The sequence below is a fragment of the Aquarana catesbeiana genome, linkage group LG13, assembly GCF_042186555.1.
Source record: "Aquarana catesbeiana isolate 2022-GZ linkage group LG13, ASM4218655v1, whole genome shotgun sequence".
Classification (NCBI taxonomy): domain Eukaryota; kingdom Metazoa; phylum Chordata; class Amphibia; order Anura; family Ranidae; genus Aquarana; species Aquarana catesbeiana.
The window spans coordinates 89,950,832-89,969,503 of NC_133336.1; the positions used below are offsets into that span (position 1 = coordinate 89,950,832).

The following is an 18,672-nucleotide window of genomic DNA, read 5'->3' on the forward strand; positions in this document are numbered from 1 at the left end:
TGAACTGGCAAGCACCAGCGGCCTAATACACCCCAGTCGTAGTCAAACCAGCACTGCAGTAACACTTGGTGACGTGGCGAGTCCCATAAGTGCAGTTCAAGCTGGTGAGGTGGCAAGCACAAGTAGTGTCCCGCTGCTACCAAGAAGACAAACACAGGCCCGTGGTGCCCATAGTGCCCTTCCTGCTGCATTCGCCAATCCTAATTGGAAACCCACCACTTCTGCAGCACCCGTACTTCCCCCATTCACATCCCCAACCAAATGCAGTCGGCTGCATGAGAGGCATTTTCTTTATGTCCTCCCGAGTACCCCTACCCAACGAACCCCCCAAAAAAGATGTTGTGTCTGCAGCAAGCGCGGATATAGGCGTGACACCCGCTATTATTGTCCCTCCTGTCCTGACAATCCTGGTCTTTGCATTGGTGAATGTTTTGAACGCTACCATACACTAGTTGAGTATTAGCGTAGGGTACAGCATTGCACAAACTAGGCACACTTTCACAGGGTCCCCCAAGATGCCATCGCATTTTGAGAGACCCGAACCTCGAACCAGTTACTGTTATAAAAGTTACAGTTACAAAAACAGTGTAAAAAAAAAAAAAAACACAAAAAAATATAAAATAAAAAAAAATAGTTGTCGTTTTATTGTTCTCTCTCTCTCTATTCTCTCTCTATTGTTCTGCTCTTTTTTACTGTATTCTATTCTGCAATGTTTTATTGTTATTATGTTTTATCATGTTTGCTTTTCAGGTATGCAATTTTTTATACTTTACCGTTTACTGTGCTTTATTGTTAACCATTTTTTTGTCTTCAGGTACGCCATTCACGACTTTGAGTGGTTATACCAGAATGATGCCTGCAGGTTTAGGTATCATCTTGGTATCATTCTTTCTAGCCAGCGGTCAGCTTTCATGTAAAGGCAATCCTAGCAGCTAATTAGCCTCTAGACTGCTTTTACGAGCAGTGGGAAGGAATGCCCCCCCCACCGTCTTCCGTGTTTTTCTCTGGCTCTCCTGTCTTAACAGGGAACCTGAGAATGCAGCCGGTGATTCAGCCAGCTGACCATAGAGCTGATCAGAGACCAGAGTGGCTCCAAACATCTCTATGGCCTAAGAAACCGGAAGCTACAAGCATTTTATGACTTAGATTTCGCCGGATGTAAACAGCGCCACTGGGAAATTGGGAAAGCATTTTATCACACCGATCTTGGTGTGGTCAGATGCTTTGAGGGCAGAGGAGAGATCTAGGGTCTAATTTCAAAAAAAAGAGTACCTGTCACTACCTATTGCTATCATAGGAGATATTTACATTCCCTGAGATAACAATAAAAATGATTTAAAAAAAAAAAATTAAAGGAACAGTTTAAAAATAAGATAAAAAAGCAAAATAATAATAAAGAAAAAAAAAAAAAAAAAGCACCCCTGTCCCCCCCTGCTCTCGCGCTAAGGCGAACGCAAGCGTCAGTCTGGCGTCAAATGTAAACAGCAATTGTACCATGCATGTGAGGTATCACCGCGAAGGTCAGATCGAGGGCAGTAAGTTTAGCAGTAGACCTCCTCTGTAAATCTAAAGTGGTAACCTGTAGGGGGCGTGGCCTGGAAAGGAATGGAGTAGGACGCTTGCAGTGAGTGCTCCGCTCGTCCATACTCCTGCAACACCATCCTGCTTCCATCCTTACGATCCTGCCTTAAATCTACATCCCAACAGGCTTGCCATCTCCTCCGCCTGGCCCCTGGAGCTATTTGGCCGTTTTGGGCGCCATCCGCGGCCGCGATCGCCGGATCTCACCGCTCCGGGGCTGCCTCTAGGAAAGACCGCGGCTTCGGCCTACATCTCGGAGCGGCGGCCATCTTACTGCACCCGGCGGCGGCTCCCTCACATCTCCCTGCTACACCTTGCTCCCCTGAGACTGCTCTCTCCCAGCCTTGGCCACCGGACTACCTCTGGACACTGCCACAACGATTTTATACCCTGCAGCAGTTGGTGGGATAGCCTGAGGCTCCGGCCTGGTCCCTGGAGCAGCGGCCATCTTGCTACACCCAGAGACTGCCTTACAAGTTTCCCTGGCCTGCTCAGCTCCCCAGAAACTGATGTCTGCCTGCCCTGACCACAAGAGCTTCTTCAGCAGCTAAGGTAATACCCTCTCCTTCAGTGACAACCAGTGAGACGTGTGCAGCTTTGGGCCTGGTCCCTGGATAGGCGACCATCTTGCTTCACCCACAGTAAGTCTATGCAAGTGCTGCAAGAATACTTGATCCCCCTGAGCCCGATTTTCTCCATACTACAAACACCTACTCTCACACTCATCTGCAACTTATAGTCCCTATTGGGCCACTCGTGGGCTGCGGCGGGAGGAGATCATCGAGAACTCGGCCCTGTGGGCAGCGGCCACATTGGTGCACCCCGGAACTCCTCTGACCACCTTTGGACCATGTCTCCAACGAAAAAGGCTTCCGAGACTACTGACAAACTTGCCAAATACCGTCGCCTTGAGGAAGACCAACAGGCTAAGGGTTCCCCCGGTCCATCCCCAGACACGGAACAATCCACGGCAGACACAAACAAAGTACTCAACGCTATTGCCCTATGCCAGACCACGCTCACCACCAAAATTGAAGAAGTCAAAATTGATGTGTCTCTTATCCGACAAGACCTCTCTGCCTTGCGGGACCGTGTGGCGGAGACAGAGACCCGTATTAGTAGAGCGGAAGATATATTGCACCCCCTCCAACATACTACTGACGAGGTCCGCCGCCAACTCCAACAGATCAGTGCAAAACAGGACGACATGGAGAATCGCCTCCGGAGATGTAATCTCCGATTTATCGGCCTCCCTGAGAACGCCGAGGGCAAAGACGCGGCAAGTTTTCTTGAAAACCTTCTAACATCCACCTTTGGCAGAGATGCATTCTCAGTAATGTTTGCGGTGGAAAGGGCTCATCGAATCCCGTCCTCCTCCTCCAGGGGCTCCACCGCGTACCCTGATAGCGAAGTTCCTTAACTTCAGGGACCGCGACAAGATCCTCCGCCTGACCAGAGAGAAGGGGAATATCCCCCATACCAATACACATGTGGCCGTGTTTCCGGACTTTTCCAATGAAGTACAAAAACAAAGATCCAAATTTCAGGATGTTAAACGACGACTCCGAGTGCTGCACCTCAAATACGCTATGCTGTATCCTGCAAAGCTCCGTGTCGAGTGTGAGGGCCGAACCCATTTTTTTGAAGACCCTGAATTAGCATCCGCTTGGATTGACCAGAGGGATCATCGAGACTGAATATACCACCTTACTTATAAGCTGTGAGTACTTTGGCCCCCCCCTTCCTACTCACTGACTCGTGATCCCCATTTCCCCTTCACATGCAAGATGCCTGTAGAGATCAGTAGATTGAACGATACTAATGACTCTGTTAACTACTTATTCATCAACCTGATGGCAAGCGGAGCCTCCCCCCTGCACAGCTGTAATGACGCTGCACTTTTGCGGCCCCTACACCCAATGCACTTCTCAGAGAAGAAGTCGCCCCCCTAGTGTTTCTGTGAATCTTTTCATTCCACATTTGTTTGACGGTTTTTTTTTCCTTTTTGTTTTCTTTCTTGTCCTCATGGGTATCTATGCTCCTTTGAAATTAAGTCCCTTGCCTCCAACGGGTCCTAAACGTTGGATGTCCCCTGTTGATACCTGGTTACGGGATATTATGTCCATGCCAAGTTTGGGAGGCATTGGACTGGGAGGGAGGGAAAATGTTGTCGTTGTTATTTTTCTCACACCACCATTTTTGCAACTGCTAATTTATGCTAAAGGTACTATGTTATTATCATACATGCACTGTCATTATTAGTTATCACTGTGTTTTATACTGTCTGATGTGGCTATATCTGCTCTGCTGGTCCTGGTCCAACTGTGGTCCACCATATACACCCTTTTTCCGCCATGACTTCTCTGAAGTTCCTAACATGGAATGTTAGAGGCCTGCGTAATAAGATTAAGCGCACAGCCGCCCTGACATTCCTTAAATCCCAACAGGCCGACATTATTACGCTAGTTGAGACCCACATTACGGGCCACCTACAATCCTCTCTTAAAAAACCTTGGATTGGGTGGACATATCACGCCACCCATACCTCTTACTCTAGAGGTGTGTCAGTCCTGATCGCCAAAAGGGTTCCGTTTGACCTAATACTGCTCCAGACGGACCAGCAGGGCAGATATGTATTTATACACGCCGCTATTAATGGATCCCCTATCCTGATACTAGCCTGCTATATCCCCCCTCCATACAACTCACTTGTGATAAAGGAGGGCTTAGCCTTTATGGCACAATACACCTCCGTACCGGCAGTGTGGATGGGGGACTTTAATATGACCCTCATTCCCACTCTAGACCGACTGGGCACACCAGACCCCCCCTAGACCCGCCGACCCATACCAGACTGCACTGAATACTGACTGACTTCGCTCTTGTAGACACTTGGCGCCACAAGCACCCACACTCTAAAGTCTTTTCCTGTTTCTCAGCCAGCCATAACACAATGTCACGAATTGATTTTATTATAATTTCACAGACCCTGATGCCTAAACTAGAAGACGCAGGCTTTGCTCCGAGAATACTATTGGATCACGCACCCTACTGGATTACAATCCAGCTCCTGAAGGCCCCCCCTGCCCCTGTTTGGCGGTTAAACCCGTTTTGGCTGACTGCCCTGCAGGACCAGGATGATATCCCCACGGAACTACAATACTATTTTGCAGCCAATGGGGAGTCTGCCGCACATGATGTAGTGTGGGAGACGTTCAAACTTCACGCTCGCTCCCTGCTCTCCACACGTATTAACAGACTTAAGCGATCATCGCAACTTATTGTCCAACAGGCCACAGAACACTTACAGGTGCTGGAGGAGGCGTTCCACCGGGACCCCTCGCCTAGTACTGCCAACAATCTCAAGATTCAGACACGGCAGGTCTCCCAATTGCATATTGAGAAGGCCAAGCAGCGCAACTTTTTCTGTAGGCAAAGGATATTTGAATATGGAGAAAGATCGGGCAAACTGCTTGCATATCTTGCTCACTTAGATTCGCGTCCCCCGGTGGTGGTGTCGTTGACCGACCCCGGGGGAAACGACATCACTGATCCGCAACAAGTAGCGGAGGAATTCGCAAGATTTTATCGTGCACTTTACACCTCCCGGGTCACTCACACTCCCCAAGATACCAAAGACTACTTAGAGAGAATTAAATTCCCTAGATTGACTGATGTACAACGTGAACTTTTAGAAGCTCCCATTACTAGGGAAGATATCTCTGAGGCTATCTCCTGTTTAGCTGCATCTAAGGCTCCAGGGTCAGACGGCTTACCACTTGAATTTTACGCCACCTACTCTGAAATTTTAACCCCTAAACTTCATGATTTATATAAATCTATATTTGATACGGGAATCCTACCCCTCTCTATGAGAGAAGCCCAAATTGTAGTAATCCCTAAGCCTGGTAAGGACCCCAAATACCCGGAATCATATAGACCCATCTCCTTACTACAGGTCGACATTAAAATACTCGCCAAGATTCTAGCCTCCCGTCTTAATCAAGTCATTCTTTCCCTGATTCACCCTGATCAGACAGGCTTCATGCCAGGGAAGAACACTGCTATGAATATCCGCCGGCTATTTATGAATCTCCAGGGCTCCCACGACGAAGTTGGCTCGAGGGTCGTGGTGGCTCTAGACGCCGCCAAGGCTTTCGACTCAGTGGAGTGGAACTACCTATGGGAGTGCCTCTCGAGATTTGGACTTGGCCCCAATTTTATCCGCTGGGTTCAACTCCTGTATCAGTCCCCGAAGGCCAAGGTGCTCGTAAATGGCTGGCTCTCTGATCAATTCTCACTAGAGAGAGGGACCCGACAAGGCTGCCCCCTCTCCCCCATGCTGTATGCATTGGCTGTGGAACCGCTGGCCATCATGGTTCGTGCGGACACAAATATCAGAGGCCTCAAGATAGGGAATCTGGAAGAAAAGATTGGGATGTACGCAGACGATACGCTCCTCTATTTAGCCGACTCTGGTCCCTCCCTCATTGCAGCCCTCCACTCCATAGAGCAAATTGGCAGTCACTCGGGCCTAAGTATTAATTGGTCCAAATCCCAGATCCTCCCGATTGACCATTTCCCCCCTTCACTCACATCCCCCCCTCTGACGCTCTCAAGGGTCTCTGTAATTAAGTACCTCGGAGTGCAAGTTACTAGATCACTTACAGACTACACACTCTTGAATATTGAACCCCTGTACACTCTGATCAAGACTAAGACACAAAATTGGGCTCGACTACCCCTGGGTGTCATGGGACGCATCAGTCTAGTCAAAATGATACTTCTCCCAAAAATACTTTATCTGGTGTGGCACGCTCCCCTATATATACCACAAAAAATTTTCAAAACAATTGAGTCTATTCTTAATTCGTTTATATGGGGACACAGCAGACACAAATTATCTTGGAGAATACTTAAGAACCCAGTGACATTGGGAGGAGCTGCCCTTCCAGATTTTCAGGACTATTATCTTGCCTCCCAACTGTCCCATTTCTATCATTTTGACAAGAGCGAGCTACCAAGATACCAACTACTACTCTGTGAACACCCTGATAACCCAGCTCACACCCCACTTCAGTCAGTCCTTAGGGCCCCATCGACAGGGCATACCCCTCAACACAAAGCGGGCATGTTGACACATCATCGGAGGGTGTGGCGGTTGGCACTTCAGAAACTTGGGACCCCACAGGTTCACTCCCACACCCCCCTATGGTTCAACACACGCCTGCCTGAGCTGTTGTCTATCCCAGACCCTACGGTTTGGATATGCAACGGGATCTTGTACATACACCAGATCATGACCACCACAGGACTTAAAACATTCCAAATGTTAAAAGACGAATTCTCACTTCCCAATCACCTCCTTTTCAGGTACTTACAACTCCGCCATGCTATACAAACTCAGTTTGCTGGTTCTAACCCATCCCTTACAGTCCCCTCCATAGTTGACACGATCACAGGTGCTGAGCCTGCCAAACTAATCTCCACTCTTTACTCCGCTATCCGTCTTCCAGACTCCACAGCCTTGGCCTATGGTGCTAAGACTAAATGGGAGGCGGACGTTGGATTGATTGAGGATGAGGACTGGGACGAGATCTTGGAAGAAGCGAAAAAAGTCTCCCCTAAACTGTCAGACCGCCTAACACAATTGTATATTATACATAGGACATATTTGACCCCTCAGAGGTTAGCGCGTTTCAAACCCATGTATAATCCAGGTTGCCGTTTATGTGACCACACCCCAGGCTCTTTCTACCACCTTATATGGTCCTGCCCAACTATCCAAGCATACTGGATACAAGTGATTCGCTTCCTACACGACCAGATGGGCTCTCCGGCTACTCTGGACCCTAGGATGTGTCTACTCGGTTTGCTACCTGAATTAGACACTGACAAACCCCTCCGTACCTTTCTACATGAAACACTATTCTTGGCGAGAAAAGCGATAGCCCGCAATTGGATGCAGGCCCTACCCCCTACAATACAGTGCTGGAAAAAAGAAATTAACGACACTCTCCCATATAAGAAACTGATTTATATACATAGAGGATGCCCACATAAATACGAGCAGGTCTGGAACAGATGGTTAGAAGACGGTGAAACATGTACTTTAAACGTTGTTATGTTCATCTCTTATTTTCCCCTCTCCTCTCCCCCATTCTTTTTTCTTTTTTGTTTTTTCTTCCCCCTTCTTCTCTATGGTGTACTGGCTTCATGTCCGGTGGATATTCCACTCTATATTACGTGGATAATTTAATGTGTTCATGTATGTACTACTGATTTTGCCATGTTGGCATATATTATTTTTATGTACCAAGCATATATTTTCTTAATAAAGTTGTTTTTTTCCAATTAAAAAAAAAAAAAGTGGTAACCTGTAAAGGCTTTTAAGGGCTTTTAAAAAGGTATTTATTTTGTTGCCACTGCACGTTTGTGCGCAATTTTAAAGCATGTCATGTTTGGTATCCATGTACTCGGCCTAAGATCATCTTTTTTATTTCATCAAACATTTGGGCAATATAGTGTGTTTTAGTGCATTAAAATTTAAAAAAATGTGTATTTTCCCCAAAAAATGCGTTTGAAAAATCGCTGCTCAAATATTGTGTGAAAAAAAAAAAATGAAACACCCACCATTTTAATCTGTAGGGCATTTGCTTTAAAAAAATATATAATGTTTGGGGGTTCAAAGTAATTTTCTTGCAAAAAAAAATAATTTTTTCATGTAAACAAAAAGTGTCAGAAAGGGCTTTGTCTTCAAGTGGTTAGAAGAGTGGGTGATGCGTGACATAAGCTTCTAAATGTTGTGCATAAAATGCCAGGACAGTTCAAAACCCCCCCAAATGACCCCATTTTGGAAAGCAGACACCCCAAGCTATTTGCTGAGAGGCATGTCGAGTCCATGGAATATTTTATATTGTGACACAAGTTGCGGGAAAGAGACAAATTTTTTTTTTTTTTTGCACAAAGTTGTCACTAAATGATATATCGCTCAAACATGCCATGGGAATATGTGAAATTACACCCCAAAATGCATTCTGTTGCTTCTACTGAGTATGGGGATACCACATGTGTGAGACTTTTTGGCAACCTAGCCGCGTACGGGACCCCAAAAACCAAGCACCGCCTTCAGCCTTTCTAAGTGCGTACATTTTTGATTTCACTCTTCACTGCCTATCACATTTTCGGGGGCCATGGAATGCCCAGGTGGCACAAAACCCCCCCAAATGACCCCATTTTGGAAAGTAGACACTCCAAGCTATTTGCTGAGAGGTATAGTGAGTATTTTGCAGACCCCACTTTTTGTCACAAAGTTTTGAAAATTGAAAAAAAAATTTTTTTCTTGTCTTTCTTCATTTTCAAAAACAAATGAGAGCTGAAAAATACTCACCATGCCTCTCAGCAAATAGCTTGGGGTGTCTACTTTCCAAAATAGGGTCATTTGGGGGGGGTTTTGTGCCATCTGGGCATTCCATGGCTTCCGAAATTGTGATAGGCAGTGAAGAGTGAAATCAAAAATTTATACCCTTAGAAATCCTGAAGGCGGTGATTGGTTTTCGGGGCCCCGTACGCGGCTAGGCTCCCAAAAAGTCCCACAAATGTGGTATCCCCATACCCAGGAGAAGCAGCTAAACGTATTTTGGGGTGCAATTCCACATATGCCCATGGCCTGTGTGAGCAATATATCATTTAGTGACAACTTTGTGCAAAAAAAAAAAAAAAATGTCACTTTCCCGCAACTTGTGTCAAAATATAAAATATTCCATGGACTCAACAAGCCTCAAAGCAAATAGCTTGGGGTGTCTACTTTCCAAAATGGGGTCATTTGGGGGGGGTTTGTGCCATCTGGGCATTTTATGGCCTTCAAAACTGTGATAGGTAATGAGGAGTAAAATCAAAAATTTACGCCCTTAGAAATCGTGAAGGCGCTGATTGATTTTCGGGGCCTCGTACGCGGCTAGGCTCCCAAAAAGTCCCACACATGTGGTATCCCCGTACTCAGGAGAAGCAGCTGAATATATTTTGGGGTGCAATTCCACATATGCCCATGGCCTGTGTGAGCAATATATCATTTAGTGACAACTTTTTGTAATTTTTTTTTTTTGTCATTATTCAATCACCTGGGACAAAAAAAATTAATATTCAATGGGCTCAACATGCCTCTCAGCAATTTCCTTGGGGTGTCTACTTTCCAAAATGGGGTCATTTGGGGGGGTTTTGTACCGCCCTGCCATTTTAGCACCTCAAGAAATGACATAGGCAGTCATAAACTAAAAGCTGTGTAAATTCCAGAAAATGTACCCTAGTTTGTAGACGCTATAACTTTTGCGCAAACCAATAAATATACGCTTATTGACATTTTTTTTACTAAAGACATGTGGCCGAATACATTTTTGCCTAAATGTATGACTAAAATTGAGTTTATTGGGTTTTTTTATAACAAAAAGTAGAAAATATCATTTTTTTTCAAAATTTTCGGTCTTTTTCCGTTTATAGCGCAAAAAATAAAAACGGCAGAGGTGATCAAATACCATCAAAAGAAAGCTCTATTTGTGGGAAGAAAAGGACGCAAATTTCGTTTGGGTACGGCATTGCATGACCGCGCAATTAGCAGTTAAAGCGACGCAGTGCCAAATTGGAAAAAGTCCTCTGGTCCTTATGCAGCATAATGGTCCGGGGCTGAAGTGGTTAATACAACAACAATGTGGATGCATATAGAATGCAAAAGTTACTCTATATAATCTACAAATGAAAAAGTAACCGTATTTGTTTTTCAATCCTTATTTCCAATGGCAGCAATTCCATTAAGGTTTTTTTTTTTTTAGTTTACAGTTTAAGATTGTTCAAGGGTATTTGCATATTGGCAACATGTTCTACAGCAGGTGTGTCAGGTGCAAATTATGTGATACATCACAAGAATATCTTTATTGTATTTCCACAAAAATATAAATATAGATTCTCATACAGTAATGTTGCTATGTTTGCCTGATGAGGCCTTTCGATATATCTGGTATCTCTTGGTACTTCTTGGTATCAGGAGCATGTGATCTTCTCCTCTTCCCCCAAGGTGCACTGCACAGTCAATGTTCCAAAAAGCTAGTAGGGCAACACAGGAGCACTATGAGGGTAAGTATCAGCAAGGTGGGTATGGGCTGAGGTATCAACAGAATAGGTCACTTTACCCAGAATGGGAAAGTGAAAGATTCACTTTAATGATACAAATGCGTTGCTCAAAAGGCTTATGAAATTCAAATAGCAATAAAAAAGGCATACAAGCTTGTTTACACTTTTGGTGTTCTATGAAGAGTTTCAACAATGGCTCCTCCAGTGACCTGCCTGTGTGCGAGACACAATGTAGTAGTGAGAGGAAGGAGGACGCGACTTTCTGATTGATTCATAAGTGCTGTTATTTGCTAGATCATGTGAGTGAATATGTTTTGAACATAGATGACACTTTAGAAGTGGTTCACTGCGCAATGATATCTCTCTTTTTTCTCTTGCGGCTACATGAACACAATACATAATGGGAGGAAATTAAAACCATCACCTGAAAGCATCAGAAATACAGGGGAGAGACCCACGTTCCTAATTAACTGTTGATTGAAGCAACCAGCAATAGCATTTGTGGCGTGTTTTTTCCCTTTGAGAATATATAGAACACTTGTTGATATTTTTTGCTGGATTCAGATACATCATCGAATATTCTTCTTATATTCTTCTGATATTTCCTTGGGTGTTTTTTACCATATGAAGGCAGCTTTGGAATTTTCTTATTTTATTTATTAACAGGCATGTGGTTCACTCAACATTTTCGTTATACTCACGGCATGCTTTATACTACATGATATGGTTTATCATCATGTTTTAATAGGAAGTTAATTGTAGCGCACTATATTTTTTTTGTTACATTTTCTTCACAATTACCACACTTTGCTACACTTGCACATAGATTTGTATTTTGTACTCTATGTCTAGATGTGTACTCGTATGTTTGAAGTTCATCTAAGTTTTGTACTTTGGTCATGTAAAACTCTTTTAATAAAAAAGAATATTGAAACAGAAATGATTATTGGTTTTAGGATAGAAATATGAGAGGTTTTACTGTTGACTTGTTTCCAAAGGTCTGCTTTGACATCATCACATGATTGGATGTTGAGACCAGCCATACTGTTTGCCGACCCAAGTTTTTTTTATTGAGCCGTTTTGTAAATGTGAGTGGTTTTATCTTAGTTTTAATAAACATTTAGATGTACGGGTACACACTTTGCGGATCTTCCTTTCCTTTTGGGTACATATAAACCTCTGATTCAGATCTATAGGAAGTACCCTAAGAGATGAGTGGTACCAATACCAGGAAGACCTGTGCTATAAGGAGTTCTTATTAGCCCTTTGAGGGCAGAGGTGTTACCTGACCTTACCATCATAAGAGGGTCATGGCTTTCTGGTAAGCCTTCCTGGACTGTATCTGGTGTCGGATTCCTCATTCTTCCTTCAAGCCACAGTTACCACCTTCCCCAATAAAGTAGACTGTCATTTCACTGTATTTGGATTAGCATTCACATGTTTGCCACAATTGGGACTTTATTGCACTAGTTTTTTTGATTATATGATTGGACTGATGTTCACTTTTTTGGGGCTTAGTGCAACATGTATTTAAAATGTTATGGCACTGCCGAATTTTCAAATTTATTATTGGGCGGCCGTTCTGGTTACGATTCGGTGGTGGTTCTCCCAGCCCGCACAGAATCCAGCGGTCACTCTGGAAGCAGCCATTCTGGGATCCTTCGCTGCCCTGAGCAATCTCCCGTTTTGTGGACTTAGGGCCAGTTCGTCCATGACAACTCTGATGCGAACCACCGTGAGGGTCTGGCAGGAGGCTAGGAAGAAATACGGGAAACCTAATTACATTTCACCACATATGCCCCTTTGGGGCAACCCTATGCTTCCTCACTTTTATAGTATACCGGACCCCTCTCTGTGGGCAAAGAAGGGAATCCTTACCTTAAAACATATAGTTCAGGACGGTAGGCTTATGACTTTTCAGGCTCTGAGGTAGTCGTTTGCTATCCCGTCCTCCTTTCAATTCAGGTACTGGCAGCTGAAGCACGCCTTTGAAGCCCAGTTCCCTGCCCTCCTCACTTTGGAAACTGACTCCATTGAACGGGTCTTGATTTCCAGTGTGATGGGGAAACCTCTCTCAACACTATATCTATACCTATATCTATATCTGGTATCTATACCAGTAGAGTATGATACCAAATTGACTAAAACCTGGGAAAAGTGGAGGATGGATATTCCTTCTTTGGACGAGGAAGAGTGGAAGGAGTGTTTGATTTCCTACATTCCTTCCATGATCGCTGCAAAAGATAGATTTGTACAATTTAAGTTCCTACACAGAGCGTATTTCACCCCACAGAGATTGGCGCGCATTTACCATCAAAGAGATCCCAACTGCCAAAGATGCAGGCAACAGGTGGGCACCTTCTGGCACATGGTCTGGTCCTGTCCCAAACTCCAACCCTTCTGGACAGAAGTGGCCTCCACACTGGGCAATGTCACAGGTTTAAATATACCGGTTGATCCTCAAATATTATTACTTAGCCATTTGGAAGATGTTGAGGGAGACAGGTATAGTAAATTGTGTCTTACCCTCACATTATATTATGCTAGACGTGAAATTTTACTCAGATGGAAACTGGTAGAGCCTCCTACTCTAGCCTCGTGGAAAAGGTCGGTTAACATGGTACTCCCTCTATATAGAATGACATATGAAAGTAGGCAATGCCCAGGGAAATTTGATAAAATATGGTCCTCTTGGGTAGATGCTTCCGGGGACCCTGAACCCCCCACCCCTTAATTATGAAGCGAAACACATTGGAGGACATTTTCTATTTTCTATCCCATGTTTATTCTCCCTCTGTCCTGGTCCCCCCCCCATCCCCTTCCGTCCCCCCCCTCCTTCCCCCCCCCATTCCTTCCTGCCCACCCCCCGCCCAGGTTCAATCAAATACTGATTACTTACATAATGTTACCTAAGATTTTATAATACTATAATGCATTAAAGCAGAGTTCCACACAAAAATGGAACTTCCGCTTTTCGGAACCCTCCCCCCCTCCGGTGTCACATTTGGCACCTTTCAGGGGGGAGGGGGGTGCAGATACCTGTCTAAGACAGGTATTTGCACCCACTTCCGGCATAGACTCCCATGGGAGTCTATGCCTCTTCCTGTCCCCACCGCGCTGTCTCCTGGGAACACACAGCTCCCAGGAGAGAGCGGGGACCACTAGGGACGCGCAGCGCGACTCGCGCATGCGCAGTAGGGAACCGGGAAGTGAAGCCGCAACGCTTCACTTCCTGATTCCCTCACCTAGGATGGCGGCGGCAGCTGCCGAGAACCGAGCGGGTTCTCGGCGTCCCCTGCCGACATCGCTGGACTCCTGGACAGGTAAGTGGTCATGTATTAAAAGTCAGCAGCTGCAGTATTTGTAGCTGCTGGCTTTTAATATTTTTTTTTTTTGGCGGTGTGGGTGAACCCCCACTTTAAGCTATGCTGTTGGGTGATACTTCTTACATCTGCACAGCTGGAATGTTTGATAAATAGTGGCTACCAGGTGATGGTAGATCTTACTGTCTTTATTTTTTTTGTACTGAATGTACTAACTCATTTTGTATTGTAATGCTGATTTGTTCAATAAAAATTTTTTCTGTTAAAAAAAAAAAAATTTATGGACTGTTTGTATCGCATAGTATGTTCGCTACTTTTCCTTGTTATACGTCTTCATTTTTAAATTTGTGCACCACAGCGCAGTTAACACCTTTTTACCATTTTGTTTCTAAAGGTGCAGGTTTCAGGATTCCTATCCTTTCTTCACTACTTGGAGAGTCCCTGACCTGCAACAAGCATGTTCATATAAATTGTCAGGCAGCTGATATCGACATGCACCTTGCCCATAAGCACATCATTAAAGTAGATCTAAACTTCAACTAAATGGCACTACAATTGTTTGGGTTTCCCATTGTGACAGCAAAGAAACATGACTGCATAATGGCCACTTGCAGTCCCTATCAGAAGTTCATGTGACAACGTGACAACAAAGGAGCAAAACTGGATGACTTGGAGGGAGTGTTGTCATTATATAATAGAAAGCGCCTGAACAGGGGTCTTCATAGTAGGACCACCCGCTTTTATTTTCATAAGCTGCATATTTAAAAATGTGAAATAACTCACTAATAACAAAATGACATTAACATTGTAATGCTCATATAATAATCTAGTGATTGCTTTTAAACATACTTTAATTGATATTGGTCTAGCATGGACCTCTGTAGCAATTGCCTTTATTGTATACACTGACCGGTTGCTGAAAAAATCCAGCAAAATCATGTAATATATTACATAGAAATCAGAAAAGATCTTTACCATCCTGCTCTATATAGAAATAGATTACTGAAACAGTAATATATATATATATATATATATATATATATATATATATATATATATACATACAGTTGTGCTCATGAGTTTACATACCCTGGCAGAATCTATGATTTCTTGGCCAATTTTCAGAGAATATGAATAACACATTTCTTTCACTCATGGTTAGTGTTTGGTTGAAGCCATTTATTATCAATCAACTGTGTTTACTCTTCTTTTTAAATCATAATGACAACAGAAACTACTCAAATGACCCTGATCAAAAGTTTACATACCCTGCCGATTTTGGCCTGATAACATGCACACAAGTGGACACAAAGGGGTTTGAATGGCTAATGAAGGTAACCATCCTCACCGGTAATCTGTTTGCTTGTAATTAGTGTGTGTGCATAAAAGGTCAATGAGTTGCTGGACTTCTGACAGACCCTTGCATCTTTCATCCAGTGCTGCACTGATGTTTCTGGATTCTGAGTCATGGGGAAAGCAAAAGAATTGTCACATGATCTGCGAGAAAAGGTAGTTGAACTATATGAAACAGGAAAGGGATATAAAAAGATACCCAAGGAATTGAGAATGACAATCAGCAGTGTTCAAACTCTATTGGCATTCTCAATAGAGAACCATGGTCAGGTAGACCAACTAAAATTTCAGCCACAACTGCCAGGAAAATTGTCCGGGATGCAAAGTAAAACCCACAAATAACTTCAGGTGAAATACAGGACTCTCTGAAAACATGTGGTGTGGCTGTTTCAAAATGCACAATAATGAGGCACTTGAAGAAAGATGGGCTACATGGTCGAGTCGCCAGAAGAAAGCCATTACTACACAAATGCCACAAAGTATCCCACCTACAATACGCCAAACAGCACAGAGACAAGCCTCAGACCTTCTGGCACAAAGTCATTTGGAGTGCTGGGACCAAAATTTAGCTTTTTGGCCACAACCATAAATGCTACGTTTGGAGAGGAGTCAACAAGGCCTATGATGAAAGGTACACCATTCCTACTGTGAAACACAGAGGTGGGTCGCTGATGTTTTGGGGATGTTTGAGCTACAAAGGCACAGGAAATTTAGTCAAAAATTGATGGCAGGATGAATACAGTATGTTATCAAAAAAATACTGGAGGAACATTTGCATTCATCAGCCAGGAAGGTGCGCATGGGACGTACTTGGACATTCCAACATGACAATGATCCAAAACACAAGGCCAAGTCGACCTGTCATTGGCTACAGCAGAATAAAGTGAAGGTTCTGGAGTTGCCATCTCAGTCTCCTGACCTCAATTTCATTGACCCACTCTGGGGAGATCTCAAACGTGCAGTTCATGCAAGACAGCCCAAGAATTTACAGGAATTGGAGGCTTTTTGCGAAGGGAAATGGGCAGCTTTACTATCTGAGAAGATAAAGAACCTCATCCACAAATACCACAAAAGACTTCAAGCTATCATTGATGTTAAAGGGGGCAATACACGGTATTAAGAACTGGGGTATGTAAACTTCTGATCAGGGTCATTTGGGTTGTTTTTGTTGTCATTATGATTTAAAAAGAATAAACACAGTTGATTGATAATAAATGGCTTCAGCCAAACACTAACCACGGGTGAAAGAAATGTTTTTGTGTTATCATTCATATTCTCTGAAAAATGGCCAAGAAATCATAAATTCTGCCAGGGTATGTAAACTTATGAGCACAGCTGTAGTAGCTGAATAACTGTACTTTGCAGACTTTCTATAACATGGCAATACTGCACCTGTTTGTACCAGCCTGTCAAATTCCCAGCAAGAAAAGCAATTTAGTGCAGGACCAGCACATTCATCCTAGCCAGTGTGTACATATAACAAACACTGTAACATGTTAAAAAGATTCTAGAAGAACACACAATTCATCGACTGGAACTCAGGTCTTCAGAACCTCAGTGAATATAAAAGGTATAAATTAAATAAAACTCCATGTGTCTTGATTACTTCGATGGAAAGCTTCAGGGCTTCTGAGCTGGTAAAAGGATATGTGAACATACAGTGTCTTACCTTTATGTAGTACTTTAATGCTCCTCTGTAGAGATAAGCTCTTATGCTGTGTGGCTGTACTTTGATTGCAGCATTGCAATTCATAATAGCTTTTGAGTATCTCTTTCTGAATCCATAGAACGCTGCTCGGCACAAATAGGCCTGCATTAGGAAAGTACATTATCAAAGTAAGTGGAAAGCGAGCAGCTGAGCCCAGAACTTATCAATAAATGAACAAACTGTGCCCCAACTACACATAGAAATCATATACAAAGCAAACCTGCACAGCACCTATATTTTTTTTATATTTTTCAGAAAGCTTTATTGTAACATGGGTGAGTTCATAACATGAAATCTAAACACACTGCCCTCCGCAAGACCCTGCTCCCTCCCACTGACGCATTTCACCACAGCAGGGGCGGGGCTGAATCTATGATTATGCAGGGTCTTGTGGAGGGCAAGATGCTTAGACTTGATGTTGTGAATTCATCCAATACAGCTTTCTAAAGAAAATGAAGGACTGTTTAGTTAGCACCCGTGGTAGTTGAGCTAGAAGACGGTCTAGGGTGATATTGTGTGTTCAATTTTATATACAAAGCACACAATGACATTCTGACATAATTTAATCATCCAACAGTAATATCCACTTACATATTTAGCACAGTTGATAAGAGAACTATGTGCAGTGTTACTTTGTCATCCATATGGCCAGAGAACAATATCGAGATAATTACATTCATGGGTATCTGTACGCTACAGTAAAATTCCTTGAATCCATCATTCACAGGGCCATATTAGTCATTGTTTATCAAACAGGCTATTGGACTGCTACAAAATTATATATTATATAATAAAAACTGTAACTAGTCTTTCTTTCTTTCTTTCTCTCTTTCTCTCTTTCTTTTTTTCTTTCCTTCTTTCTTTCTTTCTTTCTTTCTTTCTTTCTTTCTTTCTTTCTTTCTTTCTTTCATCTCATAAAAAAACTGTTTTAAATGTGCAAGTTTCTATTGCTGACTTGTTCATAAAAGGTGTAGGCTTCACGTCTATCAACTTGATTTGCACTTCACAACCTAATGAGTCACCAACTTGAAACACAATGACAGCCAGGGAAAACTGGAAAGTCTACACATCTGTCCTGTAATCAACAAATACCTACATCAGCAAATTAAACACAAAATAACTTTCCACTCCATGAATCTGTCCTCCGCTGTCATATCTTGCCATTAATGATCCTGTCCATAGCCTCATCCATGCTAGAGTCCTTCATATAGATCCTATGAAAATATCAGCATTTGCAAAAGTGGATATTTGCATGCTGCATGGCATACCCCGTCCCTTGTGACTGTGATCAAACCTGGCCACTGGCTTCTCTAGCATTAGGCCATGGGTCTCCAAACTTACTAAACAAAGAGTCAGATTTTTGTCCTTCAGGATTTATGGGGGCCAGACTGTGGCTAGTGGGCGTAAAAATGCCCTGATATCAATGGGAGTAAGCAATACACCATAATTAGTTTTACTGGAAGGAATAGTGCCCCATTGTTGGTATCAGTTGGAGGAATAGTGCCCCATTGTTGATAGCAGTGGCATGAATGATGCCAAATTATTGGAGTCATTGGGAGGAATGGTGCCCCATCATTGGCATCA

The 18,672-nt window shown here is 43.4% G+C and overlaps 1 protein-coding gene across 1 annotated transcript in view; it reads right to left on the reverse strand.

Annotated features, from left to right (window-relative positions):
* TTC6 (tetratricopeptide repeat domain 6) overlaps positions 1–18,672 on the reverse strand; it is a 305,088-nt gene that overhangs the window by 84,757 nt on the left and 201,659 nt on the right. Inside the window, exon 24 of the mRNA XM_073610036.1 lies at positions 17,050–17,190. Within this exon, the coding sequence (XP_073466137.1) occupies positions 17,050–17,190 (141 nt within the window). The remainder of the gene's footprint in view (positions 1–17,049; positions 17,191–18,672) is intronic.